At 32.8% G+C, this 21,705-nt stretch overlaps 2 protein-coding genes across 2 annotated transcripts; one reads left to right on the top strand and one right to left on the bottom strand.

The window, feature by feature from the left end:
- Window positions 1-3,039: 3,039 nt before the first annotated feature.
- LOC6035029 (dolichyldiphosphatase 1) lies at window positions 3,040-4,934 on the bottom strand. Its single transcript, XM_001845222.2, has 4 exons — window positions 4,710-4,934; window positions 4,500-4,600; window positions 4,256-4,434; window positions 3,040-4,180 (listed from the first exon to the last, which is right to left on the bottom strand). The coding sequence occupies exons 1-4, from the start codon at window positions 4,786-4,788 to the stop codon at window positions 3,820-3,822; spliced, it is 720 nt and encodes a 239-aa protein (XP_001845274.1). The 5' UTR covers window positions 4,789-4,934; the 3' UTR covers window positions 3,040-3,819.
- Window positions 4,935-12,271: 7,337 nt separating this feature from the next.
- Window positions 12,272-20,465, top strand: LOC6035030 (translationally-controlled tumor protein homolog). The gene is made up of 3 exons (XM_001845223.2): window positions 12,272-12,426; window positions 13,190-13,445; window positions 19,286-20,465. Exons 1-3 carry the CDS (start codon window positions 12,399-12,401, stop codon window positions 19,515-19,517), a joined length of 516 nt encoding a protein of 171 aa, XP_001845275.1. The 5' UTR covers window positions 12,272-12,398; the 3' UTR covers window positions 19,518-20,465.
- The last annotated feature ends 1,240 nt before the right edge of the window (window positions 20,466-21,705 follow it).

The raw sequence follows: 21,705 nt of genomic DNA, 5'->3' as shown, positions 1-21,705 counted from the left end.
AAAGACCTTTCTAACGCGTCTAAAACATTGAAGATCTGACAACCCTATCAAAAGTTATAAGCACTTAAGTGTTATTTACGCACTTTTTGCATTTTGGATAGCACCCTTAAATGTGAGGAAGGCGCCAACCACCTAAGGGTGGATTCATTAACGTTTTTTTTAAAATACTTGTGGAGTTTTTTTTTGAAGTCCAATAAACCAAACTTTCAGTTTTTGCTTTTTGGGTGTTTTTTCAATATTCCTGATTCAAGGCGGTTTCAAAAACACCCAAAAAGCAAAAACTGGAAATTTGGTTTATTGGACCTTTAAAAAAAACTCCAACTTTTTTTGCTCTTGTCTTTTCGGGCCGACCTTTTTCAAGGGCCGGGAGATATTTATTTTTTTAAAGATTAAAAAAAAATGTTCAAAAACCCAAAAAAAAAATATTGAAAATATATATTTTTTAAATCAGGCGTTTTAAATTTAGTAGTTTTGAATCAACAAAAAAAACATTTCTGCAACTAAAAACGATACATTTTTAACATTCTGAAATTTTAAAATTGTAACTGTCCTGGAAATATATAATTTCAAATTTCTAGATTTTTAAAATTTAAAATGTTTATGACTTGAAATTTTTTATTTTGAGCCCATAAAATTCCGATATTTAGAAATTTTGAAATTATAACAATTTGAAATTAAATTTTTTTAAAGCTATATTTTTTTAAATAAGAGAATTTGGAAACCATTACTATTTTAAATTATAAAATCTTAAAATTGTTGAACCTATATTTTTAATTCTGTTCTGTTAATTCAGTTTTTACTTTTTGGGTGTTTTTTAATACCCCTGACTCAAGGCGGTTTTAAAAACACCCAAAAAGCAAAAACTGGAAATTTGGTTAATTGAGTCTTTTCAAAAAAAAAAAACTCCAGAATTTTTAGAATTTTAGTAATTTATAATTTAATAAAAGTTATGATTTTTTTTATATTCAAAAATTCCAGTAAAAAACCCTCATACTCAAAAGTGTTGAAATTATAAAAATCAAAAATTCTGTTTTTGAATGTTAAAATCTTTAAATTCTCAATTTCCTCAATTTTTGAATTTAAATTTTTTATGTGGATTTTAAAACCTCCGAATTTTCGATTTTGTGAATTCTAACATTTTAAATGTTTTATTCCTCTGCCACCCAAATTTTTCGATTTTTATTTTTTTTTCCTTGTTTAGGAGGTCATTTTGAGCAACTTTTGTTCTACAAAAAACTGTACTTCTCTTGTTTTTTTTTTCATTTTTAGCATTTTAATTTGTTTAGTTTATGTTTGTTTTTGGTAGTGTTTGGTCTACCACCTCCTATCATTAGATTTGAACTTTCTAATTTTATCATGTTTTTACAGTAACTTTTTTAATTTTTTGCCTGTTTTCACATTTTCTGCTTTAGAATGGCACTTTTATCATTTAAATTATAAAAAATGTGACTATGCCTGTGACACTAAAAAAATTACTGCAAACTTCTTTTTACCTAAAATATAGGAAAGGCAAACTTATGGGAAATTGGACGAGCTTCCTGGTAAAAATATTTACAAGACTGAAAAACCAAGTCTGTCATATAGAAATTGCCAAAAACCACAAAAAATCCGTTTTTACAACATTTTTATTTTTAAAATCGCTATATCTTCACAAGAATGGGACATAGGACAATGGTCAATATGGAGACTTTTATGTAAAATTGTCTGGAGAAGCGATCCCCACTACTGGTTTCTAAAAATGTTGACGTTTAGACCACTTTTCAAAAAAACAGTTTTAGTAAATGATTTTTGTATTTTTTTAGGAGAGACATACCATCCTGAATTTTTCGTCAGTCTTTTGGTAACATTTTAGGCTATTTCCTCAAAAATTTTGAACGAAAAAAAATCGTGACATCACCTTTAAATTAAAGTTTTAGTTTTAAAAATCAAAAAATCTCATTGATGTGGCGTGTATTTTTGTTTCAGTGTATTTTTTTTTTCAGAAAGCTCGTTCAATTTCCTACAAGTTTGTCTTTGACCACTTTTTGATACGACGCAACGGCTTCGAGATACAGTAATTTTTAAATTACAAAATACAAAAATATTTAAATACCTTACGCCTTCCTCAAATGTTATTTTCGAGTACTATTGGCTCCATATACACAGAAATGGCTCATATAGGACTAAGATAACATGTCTGCAAAGTTTCATTGAAATCGGAGAGGGTCGGGTACAAAAGTACCAGAAAAATTCCTGATTTGAGCTAGAATTGCTCAATTATAAAATTTTGAAATTATAAAATTATAAAATTTTGAAATTTTAAATTTTTTAAATTATAAATTTTTAAATTATAAAATTTTGAAATTATAAATTTTTTAAATTATAAAATTTTGAAATTATAAAATTTTTAAATTATAAATTTTTGAAATTATAAAATTTTTAAATTATAAATTATTGAAATTATGAAACATTTAAATAAGCAAATTTGTAAACTATTAAATTTCAAAATTATTATTTTTAAATCAAATAAAAAAAAAAACACTTTTTTTATTTTTTTTTATTTTAGCAATTTTACATTGTGAAAGTAATAATCTTTTAATTTTTTTATTTTTGAACGTTAAAATCTTTAAATTCTGAATTTTCTGATTATTTTAATTTTCTTTTTTTTATTTGTCATTCTAATTTTTTTCATTTTTTCTATTTTTAAATTTAGATTTAATTTTTTAAATCCACTGAGTCGTTAAAAGGATAACACCAAGTGCAATGGTCATTATGGAGACTTTTGTGAAAAAAATGTCTTAAAATTAACTCTCAGGTCGCTTAAAATTTTTTTTTTTCAATATTTTTAGATGAGTTGCTCCATCCTAATTTTTTCGCTGGGCCTTTTAAAACATGTTAGGCACAACAATTTTGAATAAAACAAATCGTTGACTTTCAAATTTTACTTTAAACATAAATGTTTGAACATTTATTGTCACCTTTGTAAAGTTCAAAAACATTGTTTTTATCAATAGAATTGTAAAAAAAAACTATTCAGGCTGTCAAAATTAAAAAAAAAGATTTTTTTTTCTCATTCGAAGAGGTGTGTGTCTTTCGTTTTTATTTATCTCAATGTCTCTTGTTAAAGGATTACATCTACTCAGAGCTTCTTTTCTTCATGTTGTTGTTAAATAACTATTACAGTTACGACGTCCGTCACTGTCCTCTGCGTTTCTTTTACACATAATCGTCGTCTCGTCGCTTTCGGGTGATTTCTATTGTTGGTGCAAGTTTCGGGAGGGAGGGAGTTGCTAAGCCTAGCACAAACCGGACAAACTAACTCAGCCTAAACTAATGGGGTGGTAGCGAGGGGGATTGAGGAGTGTGTGTAACGCTTGCGTGTTGTTTTCTGTAGAAAGGGGTGCTTTTTTTCGCGAACATTCATTTGGAAATTAAAAACGCGTGTTTTTATACAGTTCTATACAACGAAATAAATTAGTTAACAGCTAAAACTGAACAGAAATTCTAGGGAGGGTCACAACGTACACTTTAAATTTGTCGTTAAATTGTATTACGTTTATTATTGGTTTTGCTTTGAGAGTGTTCTCCTATTTCAATGTGTTTCATTTAATCTGTGCGTCCGTTGCAAAATGTTTCCTTCTTTCGATATCAATCTACAAAATTCATTTGTAATAGCGAGAGCGTGTTCTCTGTGTGTTGCATGCACTATTGTTTCGTGTTGGTTTATATTGTACTGCACTCCTTTGCGTTGTAACTCTGTTTAATGTTTGCTGTTGGCCAGTCTCTCTAAATCAGTGCACGAGTGGCCCACTATTTAACGTACCACGCCGGCCAGAACCGTCACTGGGACTTCATGCTGACGAGTTTGCGGCCCCGGGCCCGAGCCTCCTGCACCGTCCGCGTGTACTCGAACCACAGAATGTTCGGAATGAGCGTCGTATCCCGCAGCAGGCAGAGCTCCGAGATCCGCCACGATACGACCAGCGGAAAGAAGGGCGTCAGGAAGTAGTGCGTTAGCACGAACCACCCGGAACCGACGATGGTGCCGACGAGGGCGCCCACCAGCACCTGCCGCGTACTGTGATACTGAAGGTATACCCTTCCGCAGCACACAGCGCACGTGGCCACGCAGCACATCGCTAGGACCAACAGCCGAACGAGCCGCTCGGCCCGGGCGTTGTTGTTGTTCATGTGGTGCAGTCTGGTGGAGGGGTGGAAAAGGAAGAATATTTCATTCTAAACGCCTAATACAATCATTCAGCAGACTCCAACTGACCTTATAAATATGAACAGCAGCACGTACTGCGTGAAAAAGAACATAAACTGGGCGTGTGAACTCGGCATCCCGTACTCGTTCCACACCTGCGCCCGGCTCACCGGCCGCGGTTCCTGTATCCAGTGCTTGAGCACCATGTTTATCGACTCGTTCACGAGGGTCCCAATGAAAAACACAATCTACAAAAAAAAACAACTTCAAGTCAACACCAACAGCAAAAACCACCAAATTCAAACCCGCTTACGGTATGCAAATCTCTTCGAAACAGAATCAGTGCCACGAAGCCGGCACCGATGCCTAACGGTGCCAGGCAAACCCACGCCAGTAACTTCCCCAACAGGTCATCTACGGTGAGAAAAACGGATTAACTAATTTTGTAAACACCGAAGATCCTTGCGCTCCAAAACTACTGTCAAAAATATCCTTTTTCTATCACACAAAAAAAACGAATTACCTTTGGGATACTCCACCAGCGTAAGCGTAATCGGTTGCCACTCGATGGGGGCGGTTTCCAGGTTCGCGGGACACGACATTGCGCTCGAAATTCGATAGGGTTCAGTTCGGTTTTTACATTTGCATTTTCTGCAGCGAATGTTTGATCCTGGATATTATCCCTGCGATGTCCCCAGTTGTTTCGCGTCAATCGCGTTGTGTTGTCAGCGTACACGTTAACGAACGATTAGTGAGGTTTTGGGTTAAAAAAGGGGTGCAACTGTCAGGTGTCAAACAATCCCAGATAAGTGCCATGGGGTGATTCGATGAATCGACGAACGGATTTCGATAGGGTGACGAATCGATGAATGAGGGGAGCGTGCTAAAATTGCGTATTTAAAAAATCCTATCGAGCTGTCAAATACACTCAACCCCCGGTGGTTGGTCACTTTTTCGTTTGACACTTTTTTAGTTTGTACCTCGTTGGTTGGTCAAAGTAAAACTAAAAAGTGATGAACTGTCATTTTTTACACCGGACTTACGAACACTATCAAAACAAACGTTTGGTAGTGTGTGTGAACTCCGTGTAAAAGGGGTGTCAAACTAAAAAGTGACCCCGTTTGTTTGACAACAGTTGGTGTCAAACCATCGGGGTTTGAGTGTATGCAACATGGAGTTAAACTTTCTGTGAAGTTTACTGTTAACCATAGCACTTCGAAAAGATTAATTTCATGTTGAATTCACACACTCTCACTTTTAATATCTCGATAGAGGTATGACGTTTCGCGTACGCACACTAGCGCACCATTTGGTGTTGCCAAGTTGTCTCTTAAGACTTTGCTCAGAACGAGATAACCCAAAAAAAGTCATGAAATAATAGGTAACCAGAATAATTTTGGTTATTTCGAAAACAAAATCAAACATTTTAAAAACTCCATGTTCATAAATTCCGAAATAAAAATAATCCTTGAAATTCGAAAATTCAAAAATTATAAAAATATGAAAAACCAAAAATACTGGTTGCTGTAAATTGCAGTAAATTGTTATCAGCAAAAAAACATAATTTTCAATTAAAAAATCTCAAAAACTCAAAAATTTGGATCGCTTAACTTACAAAGATGTTTTTAAAAATTTGACTATCTAAAATCTCTATACACACAAAAAAATATTACTGTAATGGCAAAAGTAACTTACTGTTGAAATAAAAAGTGGTCAAAATTTGCTCCATTAAAAGTTATTTTCTTGTTTTGAATATGAAAACTTTTACTGCTACAGTTTTTGAAAATCTCATTGCTAACTGATTTAAAAGTTTTTACTTTTAATTCGACTATATAATTTCTTTCATTTCGTCGTTCTCGTGGTAGTGCCGGTGGTGAGTGAGTTGTCCACGAAGCGAATCAAATCCGGACGCGGCCACAGCCAGGAGTCGGACGCGGACACCTTTGTGAGCCAAAACAGCAGCAGCGGAAGGTGGGTGGTGCCGGTGCGGGGCGAGGTCGGGGGGAAAGTTGGTTTTCGAAAAAGGACAAGGCTAGCTTCCTGCAGGACCTGCAGCTGTTTCACGACCGGAGTTGGTAAGAAGGAAGCTTGGGTGTTTGGTGGCGTCCGTGATTAATTTTGTTTGTTTTTGTAGGACGCAGCTTATGCGGTTGCCGAAGATCGGGATGTGGATTCGCACCGGTTGTATTCGGTGGTGGTGGCCAGGTGGACGAAATTTCGAACAAGTACGATAAAATAAATTTTAACAATGAGGAGAAGGATCCGACGGAAGAGGGAAACGACAAGAATCGGCATAATCGGAGGTGGTCAGCGTGGATATTGCACTCGGTGCCGGCGGTTTACGACCATCAGCAGCATTATGTGCCGGAAGTGATGACGGGACAGTGTGGGATGTCCTGAGGGCCCGCAGTCCATTTCTCGTTGCGGGACATGTTTGACGATTACCTAAACATCCAGAAGAATATTTTGCACCAGTTCTGGATGGACCGTCTGTACGAAAGCCGCAAGTCCTGGAGTTGACGTACTCGGATTACTTCCAGCTTTACTTCCCAGCCGGAAAACGTCGACTTCCCTTCCCGAATCAACAACCAATGGCCAACTCCTCCAAGCCTGTCCTGATGATGGTCGGCAACGAGACCACCCTGTTCTCTACATCGCTGTCGCGCTGCAAAATTAAGGCCGCGATGTTGCTGCCCAAAGAAACGTCCATCCGTAACCTGCTCAACCCGGGGTCTTCGGACGTGACCAGTGGCGTACCGTAAGAATCGGTACAGCTTGGACGTGGAAGTTGGCCAACCAAAAGCAGCAGTTTTAGTAATAAAATAAAAATAGAAATAAATAAAATCCATCACATTTTTCGAAAATCATCACTGTAATGTTAAATGTTATTTATTGTTGTCATAAAAAGTTTCTTCTTATAATAAAAGTAAAAAACTTTTACCGATACAACGATTTTGTTCCAGAAATGCATGGTAGTATCAAAAACTTTCCAATTGGGTCCTAAAATGAAGCTTAGATTGCTGATATTATTGTTTACAGCGATAAAGCTTATTTTTCTGAGTACAATGAACCTTTGTACGACCACAAAGAGTTTAAAATGGATTTTTAAATCAATTTTGAAAAATTAACCTCGCGGTCCTTCTTGACAGAAAAGTTCCTACTTGACAGCTCGTTCCAAGGGGACCATAGTTGATCCATCGAAAAAATGTTGTCTAGTCAAAAAAAAATTTTGCATTAAAATGAAAAAAAAGTGATTAGAAATTGTTTTTAATCGTGTTATTTACCGTTGTACATAAAAATTGACATACGGCTTTAGTACCCAATTTTTAAATTAAAAAGTTTGAACTTTCTACGAATATTCACCAACGCGAACTTTTAATCCAACGAACGAACTTTTTAAATTTACAGTACCGTAAGCTGGGGTCAATCGGGACACATGGGGCGAATTGGGACAGCAGTTTTAACCATGTTGGAGCACAATATTTTGATTTTTCTGGTTGGTTTCGGTTAGAACAGACTCAGGTCAATAAAATGTGTACATCCATTTCCAAATTTAAAAGCTTAAAGTGCTCTAAAAACTGCTGTCCGAGATCTCGACAGTTATTATTTTATTTTTTTGAATGTTTTTATTTCTTCAGAATAATTCTTTAGAAATAGAATTTCGTAGTGTCATGAAATATAAACTCTAACTTCTAGTGCATATAATCCTGAAATATGCATTTTCTGCCTGCATAATACAGAACGTTTTCTCTATTCCACTACAAAAAATCATTCAATGCTTTAACCCTTTGACTAGAGCGTCGCAGGTTCGAAGAAGTTTTTTTTAATGTATGTAATCACTAATTTTGATAATAAAAATTGAAAAAAAACCTCAAAAATATTTATGTCAGGATTGAACCAGGAACCTCGTGATTAAAAGACGGAGATCACAACCGCCAGGCCACCCCGAAAATGTGAATGATAGCTAACAAACCTCAATCAAAACAATGTCGCCTCCGGTTTACTTGGATCAAACATTCTGTTGAGTTGCATCTTGGTATACAGTTGGGTGCACCGGTGGTGTACCAAGGTGCTTTCGGTACAGTTGCTATGGTGTGACAATAAACAGCTCGGTTTGGGTTCTAGAGTGTGTGTGTGTGTGTGTGTGTGTGCAACCAACCAAACGGGACCACGCGGTCGCTTCTTACAAATTGAGTTGTTTCCATGTATTTTTAGATCTATATTCTATACATGCAAATAACTCGCATAGGCATTTGGAAGGTGTTAGCTCTGCCGAGCTTCGGTGACCCATTTCTACGCTGGCTAGCCGAACGCGAGGTCCCTCAGCTTGAGTCGACAAGCCCCGCCCTGAAGAACGTTTGCATCAATCGGATTCAAACGTTATTTAGAACTTCCGAACCCTTGTCAAATGGACAAGGACCCAGCGCGTATATAGTAACAGTATTCCTAATTCCAGCCATAGCCTACCAAGTCGCGATGGCCTAGTGGTTAGCATTTTTGCTTACCAATCCAAAAGACGGGGGATCGAACCCCGACTCGAGAGACTTTGATTTTTCGTTAATGTTTAGAGTTTCAAGATTCATATATTATTTGATTTCTCGTTGGGAGCAGATGGGAATCGAACCCAGGACCATTCGCTTACAAAGCGAACACCGTAACCAGTCAGCCACGGCCGCTCCTAGCTCGGTTTGGGTTCTAGAGTGACACGAAAACCGCACCACGGCGCACCCGATCTTGGTGTTCGGTGAAGCCTGACAATAGCCAAAAATTTGTTCTGCGGTAGTCATGCGGCTGTCATGCGACCATTATCTTGCGGTCGTATCACCGCGCGTGAACTCTTATTATTAACGCCCGCAATAATAACAATTTAAGAGCGAGTCCACGAGCAAAGCATACCCATCTCGCATCGACTTCACCAATCTGCCTGAAATTTTCAGGGGTTGTTTGTACATATAAAACTAGCATCTGGCCAAAATATGAGCACCCTAGGTCAACGGGAAGTGGGGCAAATCGGGACACCAAGTTTGAAGGTTCAAAAACGTCAAAAATCTTAAAAAGGCTGTAACTTAGGCAAAATTCAATTTAATTTCAAAATTCAAAATGCATCTGAAAGGGCTTCAAAATTGCAACAAAATGCAGGGTAGAGCATCTCAATTGGTTATTTCTAAAGGGAGTTATTGGCATTTTAGTGAAAAAATAGCATAATTTTCAAACTCAAATAAAAAAGTGTTCCATCCAGATATCAACTCGGTTCGACCTGCAGCTTGTAGGGGACATCTGGGACTACCATCTGAGACTGAGAACGCTTTGGGTAAGGCAGTTTAACATATTAAATAGACACTTTTACTTTTTGTGAATTTTTTGGTTGTACATTTTTGCTCGGGGGACCCCTTAGATCCCATTTTTTGGTGATAATTTTATCATATTCGTGTTCCTGAGACAATTTCACAATAGAAACATGCATAAAAATGTTTATTTTCATCTATTTTAACCCTTTTAAAAATGAAAGTTAAAAAAAATCTTCGATTCACATTTATTGAAAATCAAGTTTGTTTCCAAGGATACTAGATGACACCAGAAATAAAGCAGCTTCTCAATTTTTTTTAACTTTCATTTTTAAAAGGGTTAAAATAGATGAAAATAAACATTTTTATGCATGTTTCTATTGTGAAATTGTCTCAGGAACACGAATATGATAAAATTATCACCAAAAAATGGGATCTAAGGGGTCCCCCGAGCAAAAATGTACAACCAAAAAATTCACAAAAAGTAAAAGTGTCTATTTAATATGTTAAACTGCCTTACCCAAAGCGTTCTCAGTCTCAGATGGTAGTCCCAGATGTCCCCTACAAGCTGCAGGTCGAACCGAGTTGATATCTGGATGGAACACTTTTTTATTTGAGTTTGAAAATTATGCTATTTTTTCACTAAAATGCCAATAACTCCCTTTAGAAATAACCAATTGAGATGCTCTACCCTGCATTTTGTTGCAATTTTGAAGCCCTTTCAAATGCATTTTGAATTTTGAAATTAAATTGAATTTTGCCTAAGTTATAACCTTTTTAAGATTTTTGACGTTTTTGAACTTTCAAACTTTGTGTCCCGATTTGCCCCACTTCCCGTTGACCTAGAGTGCTCATATTTTGGCCAGATGCTAGTTTTATATGTACAAACAACCCCTGAAAATTTCAGGCAGATTGGTGAGGTCCAAACGACGTCCCATACAAAGGGGTATGCCCTGTTCGTGGACTCGCTCTTAACAATTTAACAATTTAACAATTTAACAATTTAACAATTTAACAATTTAACAATTTAACAATTTAACAATTTAACAATTTAACAATTTAACAATTTAACAATTTAACAATTTAACAATTTAACAATTTAACAATTTAACAATTTAACAATTTAACAATTTAACAATTTAACAATTTAACAATTTAACAATTTAACAATTTAACAATTTAACAATTTAACAATTTAACAATTTAACAATTTAACAATTTAACAATTTAACAATTTAATAATTTAACAATTTAACAATTTAACAATTTAACAATTTAACAATTTAACAATTTAACAATTTAACAATTTAACAATTTAACAATTTAACAATTTAACAATTTAACAATTTAACAATTTAACAATTTAACAATTTAACAATTTAACAATTTAACAATTTAACAATTTAACAATTTAACAATTTAACAATTTAACAATTTAACAATTTAACAATTTAACAATTTTACAATTTAACAATTTAACAATTTAACAATTTAACAATTTAACAATTTAACAATTTAACAATTTAACAATTTAACAATTTAACAATTTAACAATTTAACAATTTAACAATTTAACAATTTAACAATTTAACAGTTAAACAATTTAACAATTTTAGACGAGATTTTAGAGTTTTATTTGAAAAGGTCTTATACATATACACTCAACCCCCGGTGGTTGGTCACTTTTTCGTTTGACACTTTTTTAGTTTGTACCCCGTTGGTTGGTCAAAGTCAAACTAAAAAGTGACGAACTGTCACTTTTTACACGGCGCTCACGCACACTATCAAAACAAACGTTTAGTAGTGTGTGTGAACTCCGTGTAAGAAGGGTGTCAAACTAAAAAGTGACCCCGTTTGTTTGACAACAGTTGGTGTCAAACCAACGGGGTTTGAGTGTATGAAACACAAGAGCGGTCGAGATAGCGGAATCTATTCAAAAACAAAAACTCCAGAATTCTACAATTTTAAAATTTTGGAAAGTTTCTATAAACCATGTTTTGTTTTTGGTGTTTTTAAAACCGCCTTAAGTCTGGGGTATTCAAAAACACAAAAAAAAACAAAATTTTGTTTATAGGATATTTTCACAAACTCTAGAAATGTAAGACTCTGCTGAATTTCATTCTTAAGGTCCTAAAATGAAGCTTAGATTGCTGATATTATTGTTTACAGCGATAAAGCTTATTTTTCTGAGTACAATGACCCTTTGTACGACCAAAAAGAGTTTTAAATGGATTTTTAAATCAATTTTGAAAAATTAACCTCGCGATCCTTCTTGACAGAAAAGCTCCTACTTGACAGCTCGTTCCAAGGGGACCATAGTTGATCCATCGAAAAAATGTTGTCTTGTCAAAAAAAAAATTATGAAAAAAAAAATTAAAAAAAAAGTGATCAGAAATGGTTTTGAATCGTATTTTTTACCGTTGTACATAAAAATTTACATAGGGCTTTAGTACCCAATTGGGTCCTAAAATTAAGATTAAATTTTAGATATTACTGTTCACAGCGATAAAGCTCATTTTTCTGAGCACAATGACCCTTTGAACGACTGCAAAGGATTCAAAATGGATTTTTAATTGAATTTTCAAAAAATAACTTCACGGTCCTTCTTGACAGAAAAGGTCCTACTTGACAGCTCGTTCCAGGGGGACCATAGTTGATCCATCGAAAAAATGTTGGATTTAGTTTAATTACAAATTTTAGTGATTAAAAAAGTGCGTGTACGTCATTTCGAGCTACCCCCTCAAAAAAAGTCGACGAAACTACCTCCGCGCGCCGCCGTCATCTGCCTGATGGCTGTGATCCACCCTACTTAAACGTCAACTTCATTTCCGCCTGACACATTCACATTCTTTTTCCGGCGAGATCCTCAGGTGGACGAGTCGTAGTTTTTATAATTTTAGCCGTAAAATTTTCTCCATCTTCCCGCAATGAAAATCTGGAAGGATATCTTTACCGGTAAGTGGACAGAGTGCCGGGCAACGCGTCCGACCCCGTTGGAGTGGCCCCGGTAGGACCGGCCGTGGCCGCGGAATCGGCGTCGGAAATTTCGTGCGAAAACTTTTTTTTTTTTTTGTCTTGGACGGACAAAAGCGTTCTGGTGCGAACCAAAGTGCAAGGCTTGCTTTGTGTTGGTGTTGAAAAGTGAATACGTGTGAAGTTGGGGGAACTTTTGTTCTGGAATTCGCTTTGAAAAGAGCTTGTTGGCTACAAAAGACTGTTTAGTGAGAAAATTGCATTGAAGTTGAGCTTTTGTTCAAATTTCGTGTTTTTGAAAATGGCTGTTTGCCTCTTGCGAAAAATGACGCGTGAAGTGCACCGATTTTGCGACAATCTGGAATGCACCGGAAATGGCCGCAATGGCTCCGGGGTCATGGCAGGTCGTTTCAGAATCCAAAAAATCTATTCGATCTCGACTATTGGCGAGGTAAAAAGAGAGTTTCACTCTTTTCGGGTTTATACAGAATATGTCACGATCTGGGGGCGTTGACCTTTTAGGAAAATGCAGCAAAACGTGAATTTTTTCTTCAATTTTCCGGATGAGTCATCTTAGCTTATTTAGCTTGGAAATTTCTCGAATTGTTTTAATGATCAAGAAGAAACTGGAAAAGCATTTTCATGTTTTTCGCACCAGCTGTTTTCCGCACGGATTCACTCTTTCTTAAAAATACAAATGTAAATTTGTCAAAAAATTCTAACGAAATCCTAATCTTTCTTCCAGGTGACGAGATGTTCTCGGACACCTACAAGGTGAAGCTGGTGGACGAGGTCATGTACGAGGTGTACGGCAAGTTCGAGTCCCGCACCATTGGCGATGTCCAGCTGGACGGTGCCAACCCGTCAGCGGAGGAGGCCGATGAGGGCACCGATGCCGCCACCGAGTCCGGCGTGGACATTGTGCTGAACCACCGGCTGTGCGAGACCGGCTTCGCCGACAAGAAACAGTTCACCACCTACCTGAAGGACTACATGAAGAAGTGAGTATGTTTTGAGGAAGGAGGAGGAGGAAAACGCTGAAAATCGTTTTACCTGCAGTACATTCCTGGAAGTGCTTCTAACTGCTTTAATACAATTTACCTGTAACGAAAGGAGGTGCAGTGTTAATCCTACAAGGATAACCATCATGACGAAGAAGTTTAGATACTTAAATAGGAAGAAGATGTTTCATCTTCATTTCATGCTTAAATTCACGTTTGTGTTCGGGAAGTGCAAATTCCGTACAAAACTCCATACATGCCAGTTACATGAAGTTCACATCCGTGTTAGGGAAGCGCACATTTTGTTCGGAAGTTCTAAACATTTTGACAACATTTTTAATCATTGCATTTTTCATAGTTAAATATATTGGTCCGTTGTCGAAAGAGCGACAAGTCAGACTTCATATGAATATGCCATATAAAAAAAACGGGTCGACACCAGACGGATCGAATGAGATCAATACGATCCAAATCGGTTCAGCCAGTGCCGAGATAATCCAGTGCATTTTTTTTATCAACATCCCACCACACACACAGACATTTGCTCAGAATGTGATTCTGAGTCGATAAGTATACATGAAGGTGGGTCTAGGAGGTCAAATTAAGAAATTCGTTTTGCGAGTGATTTTATAGCTTTTCCTCAGTAAAATGAGGAAGGCAAAAACACAGCCAGAGTTGACCCCTAGAAAAATGCAGGGTTGTTACGGACGGCGCGGATGGCGCGGATCTGGCGCGGATTTGCTGGCTAATTTTGCTTAGGCGCGGATTTCGTGCGGATGGCAATTTTGAAAATGTTTGTTTGTATTTTCTTAGTATGAAACGTCGAAAAATGAAGATAAAGATTATGTAGAAATTATTTTTTATATGTTTCTTGTCATTTCTTAACATCTCCGGCTCTGAATATTTAATTTCTTTTGCGTTTTGAGTAATGATTTTTAACTTTATTTATTTTTAATTTTATACTGGATTTATTCAATTTTAATTTTGTAAATCAAATATTACAAACTTTTCTATATGACTTTAGAATGTGTAACAAACACTATTATTGGGGCTTGTTCTGGTGGGCGCCAAATATGAGCTCATCCAGAAAAATAAAGCATATTTGGATCAACAAAATATTTTGTTGATTTGAAAATCAAGATATTTGTTGAATCAACGCTAAACGTCAAAGCAACTTTTTCAAAACAACAAAATATTTTTGTGGGATTGAGAAAATCAAGGTTTGTTTCAACGCAAAATCGGCGTTGATTATATTCAACAAAAAATTTGTTAAAACAAACCTCGTACAGGCTGATTCTACAAAACATTTTTCTGCGTGCTTAATTGGACGTAACAGAAGCTGGCCTCCACTTTCGAATTTTGGAATGGAATTTAATCGGTAGAAATATTTTTTTTTCTAAATTTAAACATTCTTGGCGAAAATAAAAAGATCAAAACATTCCAAATTCAAAGCTTCAGAAATTCAAAAAATCGAAAAAAATGTCTAATAGTAAAAACGAAAAAAAAAATCAAAATACAAATTATTTTTTTTCGAAATTTCTAAAGTCGTAATCTAAAAAAATTCTAAAATTCTAAAATTCTAAAATTCTAAAATTTTAAAATTCTAAAATTCTAAAATTCTAAATTTCTAAAATTCTAAATTTCTAAAATTCTAAAATTTTAAAATTCTAAAATTCTAAAATTCTAAAATTCTAAAATTCTAAAATTCTAAAATTCTAAAATTCTAAAATTCTAAAATTCTAAAATTCTAAAATTCTATAATTCTAAAATTCTAAAATTCTAAAATTCTAAAATTCTAAAATTCTAAAATTCTAACATTCTAAAATTCTAACATTCTAAAATTCTAAAATTCTAAAATTCTAAAATTCTAAAATTCTAAAATTCTAAATTTCTAAAATTCTAAAATTCTAAAATTCTAAAATTCTATAATTCTAAAATTCTAAAATTCTAAAATTCTAAAATTCAAAAATTCAAAAATTCAAAAATTCAAAAATTCAAAAATTCAAAAATCCTAAAATTCTAAAATTCTAAAATTTTAAAATTCTAAAATTCTGAAATTCTAAAATTCTAAAATTCTAAAATTCTAAAATTCTAAAATTCTAAAATTCTAAAATTCTAAAATTCTAAAATTCTAACATTCTAAAATTCTAACATTCTAAAATTCTAAAATTCTAAAATTCTAAAATTCAAAATTTCTAAAATTCTAAAATTCTAAAATTCTAAAATTCTAAAATTCTAAAATTCTAAAATTCTAAAATTCTAAAATTCTAACATTCTAAAATTCTAACATTCTAAAATTCTAAAATTCTAAAATTCTAAATTTCTAAAATTCTAAAATTCTAAAATTCTAAAATTCTAAAATTCTAAAATTCTAAAATTCTAAAATTCTAAAATTCTAAATTTCTAAATTTTTAAATTTCTAAATTTCTAAATTTCTAAATTTCTAAATTTCTAAATTTCTAAAATTCTAAAATTCTAGGATTCTAAAATTCTAAAATTTTAAAATTTTAAAATTCTAAAATTCTAAAATTCTAAAATTCTAAAATTCTAAAATTCTAAAATTCTAAAATTCTAAAATTCTAAAATTTTAAAATTCTAAAATTCTAAAATTCTAAAATTCTAAAATTCTAAATTTCTAAAATTCTAAAATTCTAAAATTCTAAAATTCTAAAATTCTAAAATTCTAAAATTCTAAAATTCTAAAATTCTAAAATTCTAAAATTCTAAAATTCTAAAATTCTAAAATTCTAAAATTCTAAAATTCTAAATTTCTAAATTTCTAAATTTCTAAATTTCTAAAATTCTAAAATTCTATAATTCTAAAATTCTAAAATTCTAAAATTCTAAAATTCTAAAATTCTAAAATTCTAAAATTCTAAAATTCTAAAATTCTAAAATTCTAAAATTCTAAAATTCTAAAATTCTAAAATTCTAAAATTCTAAAATTCAAAAATCCTAAAATTCTAAAATTCTAAAATTCTAAAATTTTAAAATTCTAAAATTCTGAAATTCTAAAATTCTAAAATTCTAAAATTCTAAAATTCTAAAATTCTAAAATTCTAAAATTCTAAAATTCTAAAATTCTAAAATTCTAAAATTCTAAAATTCTAAAATTCTAACATTCTAAAATTCTAAAATTCTAAAATTCTAAAATTCTAACATTCTAAAATTCTAACATTCTAACATTCTAAAATTCTAAAATTCTAAAATTCTAAATTTCTAAAATTCTAAAATTCTAAAATTCTAAAATTCTAAATTTCTAAATTTCTAAATTTTTAAATTTCTAAATTTCTAAATTTCTAAATTTCTAAATTTCTAAATTTCTAAATTTCTAAATTTCTAAATTTCTAAAATTCTAAAATTCTAGGATTCTAAAATTCTAAAATTTTAAAATTTTAAAATTCTAAAATTCTAAAATTCTAAAATTCTAAAATTCTAAAATTCTAAAATTCTAAAATTTTAAAATTCTAAAATTCTAAAATTCTAAAATTCTAAAATTCTAAAATTCTAAAATTCTAAAATTCTAAAATTCTAAAATTCTAAAATTCTAAAATTCTAAAATTCTAAAATTCTAAAATTCTAAAATTCTAAAATTCTAAAATTCTAAAATTCTAAAATTCTAAAATTCTAAAATTCTAAAATTCTAAAATTCTAAAATTCTAAAATTCTAAAATTCTAAAATTCTTTAATTCTTTAATTCTTTAATTCTTTAATTCTTTAATTCTATAATTCTGTAATTCTACAATTCTATAATTCTATGATTCTATCATTCTATAATTCTAAAATTCTAAAATTCTTAAATTCTTGAATTCCACAATTTTTGAAGTCCTATTTTATGTAAGTGATTTTGAAATTATGAGAAGACATTATTTTAAATATCGGAAATTAAATTTCTTTCGGAGTGAAATTTTAGCGAGGATTTTGGATTACAAACTGTATAAAAATTCTTAGATTTTGAACATTTAGACTTTCGAAATTTAAAATTTTATCATAATATAATTTTAGATTTTGATTTAATTTTGAGGTTATATTTTTGAAGTTAAATTTTTAGGTTTTTAAATATTGTATTTTCTATTTTGAAGATTGTTCTTTCATGACCCTTGCCTTGCCGTCTCTTGATGATTTTTTTGAATGAATTTATTGCTTTCATTCTATTGGAGCCATTGAACATAAAACGAGTTTTTTTTCAATCAAATACTTTCTGAATTAGTTTTTCTTCATTAAAAATAAAATTTCTTAAATGTTGGTCGCGATATTTTTTTTATATGGCGTAGATTTTGCGTGGTTTTGGATTTTAGATCGGCGCGGATTTGGCGCGGATTTTTTTTCGACTCTACCGTAACAACCCTGAAAATGTCATTTTTAAAAACATTGCCAAAGTCACATAAAACAAGTATAACTTCCAACCCATACATTTTCTTAAATTTAAAGAATTCTTCTTTCCAAAAATTGGTTGAAAATATATTTTTTTGGCGAGTTTTTAAATCGAAGTTCATCTAAAGGCGGGGTTGGGTTGTAGAGGGTAAACGGCCAGAAAAATCAATTTCAGAAATTAAAACATTTATGAATTGTAAATTTTAAAGTTTGAAAATTTAATAGTCAGAAATTTAGAAATTAATAAATCATAACAAACAAAATATCAAAAAAATGTGCAAATAAATGTCTAAATTCTTAAATTAACGTTTTTTTTTTAATTCGGAAACTCAAAAATGACTATATTTAAAAAATAGATTTTTTTAAATTAAGGCTGGTACAAATATTTACAAAAGTTTTTGTGATCAGGGTGTAAATAAATATTTTAACAAATAAGGCTGGTACAAATATTTTTAAAAGTTTTTGTCACCCCCCCCTTCAAAATTGGCCCGAAAAATCAGGGGGCAAAAAAAATATTTTTACAATAAACTTCAAAATTTCAATGAAAATTCAAGTGCAACCAGCTGAAATCAAATTAAAATACATTCTTCTGCGTTTAAAATCATTTTTAGCATGTTTGGGTTTATTAAAAATCTTAATTTTTTTTGAAAATTTTCGATGCAAAATCTTTTTTTTTCGATACAATTTTTATTTTTGTCAGATCTTAGATTTTTTGAAAACTAGAGATTGCAAAACAACTGAACTAGTGTAAAATGTATTTTAAAACACTTTTTTCATTTAAATGTGAAGACTATGGCTTGTTATTAAAATTTTTATATTTTTTTGCCCCCCCCTTGACCTCGGCCAGGGCCGAGGGACAAACCTTTTTTAAATATTTGCATCGGCCTAACTACAAAAAAAAAAAAATGAAAATTTAAGTGCTATTAGTTGAAAACAATTTAAAATGCATTCCCCTGCCATTAGAATAATTTTAAACATGTTTGGTTAATTCAAAAATCCTTGGATTTTTTTTTTCAATTTTTCGATGTTCAGTTACTGTACTGTACTGTAAAAAGTACTGTACTGTACCGCTAAAAAGTTTTTTGTTTCGCTATTTTTTTTTGTTTTTGTCAAATCTTACATTTATTGAAATTGAAATATTTGTTCAGTTGGAATTATTTCCTTAGGAATGATTCGGTAAGGGACATTTACTAAACCATGCAAAATTCATGGTTTTGATACCAAGCCAGCAAAAAAATATGTTATGGCCAGACTGACTGTGTAAAGTTAACCAAAAATATGATTCCTTGAAATTGATTAAGTGCAAAAAGATCAAACAGCAATTTATTTCTGAATCTATAAACGTGAAGAAACTTTATAATCTTCCTTTGTTGTTCGTGAACTGCCAAATTCAGATAAACTGCTTGCTTCTCTGTATAAAACAAACAAACTAACAAAAATGCTATGTTCTCCGTTTTCTTTTCCAGGCTGGTCACCAAGCTCGAAGAGAAGGACCCCAGCCAGGTCGAGGTGTTCAAGACCAACATCAACAAGGTGATGAAGGATCTGCTGACGCGCTTCAAGGACCTGCAGTTCTTCACCGGCGAGTCCATGGACTGCGAGGGTCTGATCGCGATGCTCGAGTACCGCGACGTTGACGGCGTCAGCACGCCCATCCTGCTCTGCTTCAAGCACGGTCTCGAGGAGGAGAAGTTCTAGAGACTCACAACAACCACAACCAAGCTCTTACTATTTTTTTTTTTCTCTTTCCAAATCTTTTCTGCGACTAGTTTCTTTTTTGTTGTGTTTCGTTCACACGATGTGCATCAGGATCGCGAAGTAACAGACACGGAACGTTTTCCAACACAATTCCTACGAGCCTTATCTCTTAACAAAATATTTTTTTATATTTATTTACGGCAAATCTAGACGAAACTTTTTTAAGACACAAAATCTAATGATTGCAAACTTGATTAAATAGTGTTAAATACAAATGGCAGGGCTTTAATTCAAACGGACGACAAAACCAATAATCACAATCTTCATGTTGACGAAAAGTAAGGTGACGATCATTAGAGCATTTCCAGTAGAGCAAAGACTTGTGCCCTCTGTGCCCCCCTCTTTCCCCCCTTTCGAGAAAATCGTCGCAGGTGCCACACCCTAAGCTTCGACCTTCCACACACACACACACGAAAGTGTTCTCGCATTTATCGCCAGACAGGGAAAAGAATCAGCTCACCAGAGGAGAACAACGCGGCTTAGAGTTGGCACGGTGTTTTGTATTTTTTCGTTTTTTTTCAAACCATCCAAAATACTCGTGCTTTGTTTGAGAAAAGGAAAAAACAAAAAAGAAAGTGGCGACGCGGTGGCTTTTGAAGCAAAACGCTTTAGGTTAGAACGGGGCTAGATCATCACACTCTCTTGAGGTGGTGGCGCAGTCCAGCTTTTTTTTTTTAGTTTGGTGGAAAGCACTGTTAGGAAGGTGGAGAAAAGTAGTTTTTTCCTTCTCCTAATTTGTTGGAACGAATATCTCAGAAACAACAGAACACTACAACACACATCAATTAGGACAGGATAACGAATGTCAAAGTGGAGGAAAAAACAAAAATAAATGCATCGCGCGGGGCAAACTCCAGCTCGGTTCCGCGGATGCGGAATGGCAAAAAATATTATTTTTCTTTATTCTTTCAATCCGAAATGTTCCCGTAAAGATTACTGGATCCTGGATGTTCGTGCTGAAAAATCACGTGGTTCCTGTTCTGCAAATACCGGAACAGTTGAAACCAAACCAAATGAACAGCTTTCATTTGTCAAAATCTACAACAAATATTGGAGAACGCTACTTCTAATCAAGAAGAAATGAGAATGATCATTTCTAAGAAAAATCCGTCATAAAAAATCAACCCAGTGACAGAATCGTCGTTCAAAAAAGTAAGTAGAAAATCACAACCTACACTCTAACATTGTTTTGCTTCCTCCGCTTAGAAGCGTGATGCTGTACTCAAAACTCAATAAGATACCAGAAACCGTTAACCTACTCCTGCCTACACCTACTCCTTAGAAACCGTACAGTAAAATAAATTGTATTCCGTAATAAGTTTTTTCTTCACACACCTAAACCATCAACCGAATTTGAGAGAATGTCTTAAAAATAATCACTTTAAAAAAGTCCAACACAACTATCAAACAGAAATTCTGATGATAGAGTGGAAAACTCATAAAAAATTAGAAAACCACGGTTGGAATTAAAACTTGAAGTCTGTACTAGGAAGTAGCATCTCTTTAACACTTCGTTTGCCGTTGTTTTTGAATTATTTGATATTTGAGGATAAGTATTCTCAGGATGTGCGACAAAAGGTCGTACGAACAAACATCAATAATGTTTTGTTTTCTCCTAGGTTATTCTCTTTTTTTTGAAACATAAACAGTTCTTTTGATAGTTTTAGGCTGGCTGTTTTCAATAAACATGTTTTGGAATATCATCTATTCTTTAAAATATCAATATTTTTGTAACACTTTGTAACACACACCTTCTTTCGAACATGAGCAGTTTTAATGTGAAATTTGTTTTGAAACAACATATTTAATCGAGTATTTAATTATGTTTTCTTTAAAACATCAATAAATTTGTATAAATTGTCTAACTTCACTTATTTTTTGAAGTTTTTTTTTTCCATTATGGAAATCTTCATTAATCAATGATTGCCAACTAGTACGTCAATGATTGTACCACAAAATTATATAAATTTTGAAGCACAATTGATTTAGATCAAAAATTCCTTCAGTGGCTTCAAGAAGGCAACAACCGGCACATGCTGATTCCTTTTGGTGCTGAAATTCGTTTAATTTAATACAGAATATTTCCTTCGAAAATGATCAACGGCTTCACTTTAATCTTTTGTCAAAT

Source organism: Culex quinquefasciatus, chromosome 3 (assembly GCF_015732765.1).
Source record: "Culex quinquefasciatus strain JHB chromosome 3, VPISU_Cqui_1.0_pri_paternal, whole genome shotgun sequence".
Classification (NCBI taxonomy): domain Eukaryota; kingdom Metazoa; phylum Arthropoda; class Insecta; order Diptera; family Culicidae; genus Culex; species Culex quinquefasciatus.
Note: the sequence above shows the minus strand (reverse complement) of the source record. Positions and strands in the feature narration are given on the sequence as shown.

What these genes read in the sequence shown, in the direction of transcription:
- LOC6035030 (XM_001845223.2), top strand. Translation starts at nt 12,399, where the DNA reads ATGAAAATCTGGAAGGATATCTTTACCG. An exon ending in CTGGAAGGATATCTTTACCG is followed by an intron (nt 12,427 to 13,189) that starts GTAAGTGGACAG and finishes TCTTTCTTCCAG; the next exon opens with GTGACGAGATGTTCTCGGAC. An exon ending in CTGAAGGACTACATGAAGAA is followed by an intron (nt 13,446 to 19,285) that starts GTGAGTATGTTT and finishes TTTCTTTTCCAG; the next exon opens with GCTGGTCACCAAGCTCGAAG.
- LOC6035029 (XM_001845222.2), bottom strand. Translation starts at nt 4,788, where the DNA reads ATGTCGTGTCCCGCGAACCTGGAAACCGCCCCCATCGAGTGGCAACCG. An exon ending in GCTGGTGGAGTATCCCAAAG is followed by an intron (nt 4,601 to 4,709) that starts GTAATTCGTTTT and finishes TTCTCACCGTAG; the next exon opens with ATGACCTGTTGGGGAAGTTA. An exon ending in CTGCTGTTCATATTTATAAG is followed by an intron (nt 4,181 to 4,255) that starts GTCAGTTGGAGT and finishes CCCCTCCACCAG; the next exon opens with ACTGCACCACATGAACAACA.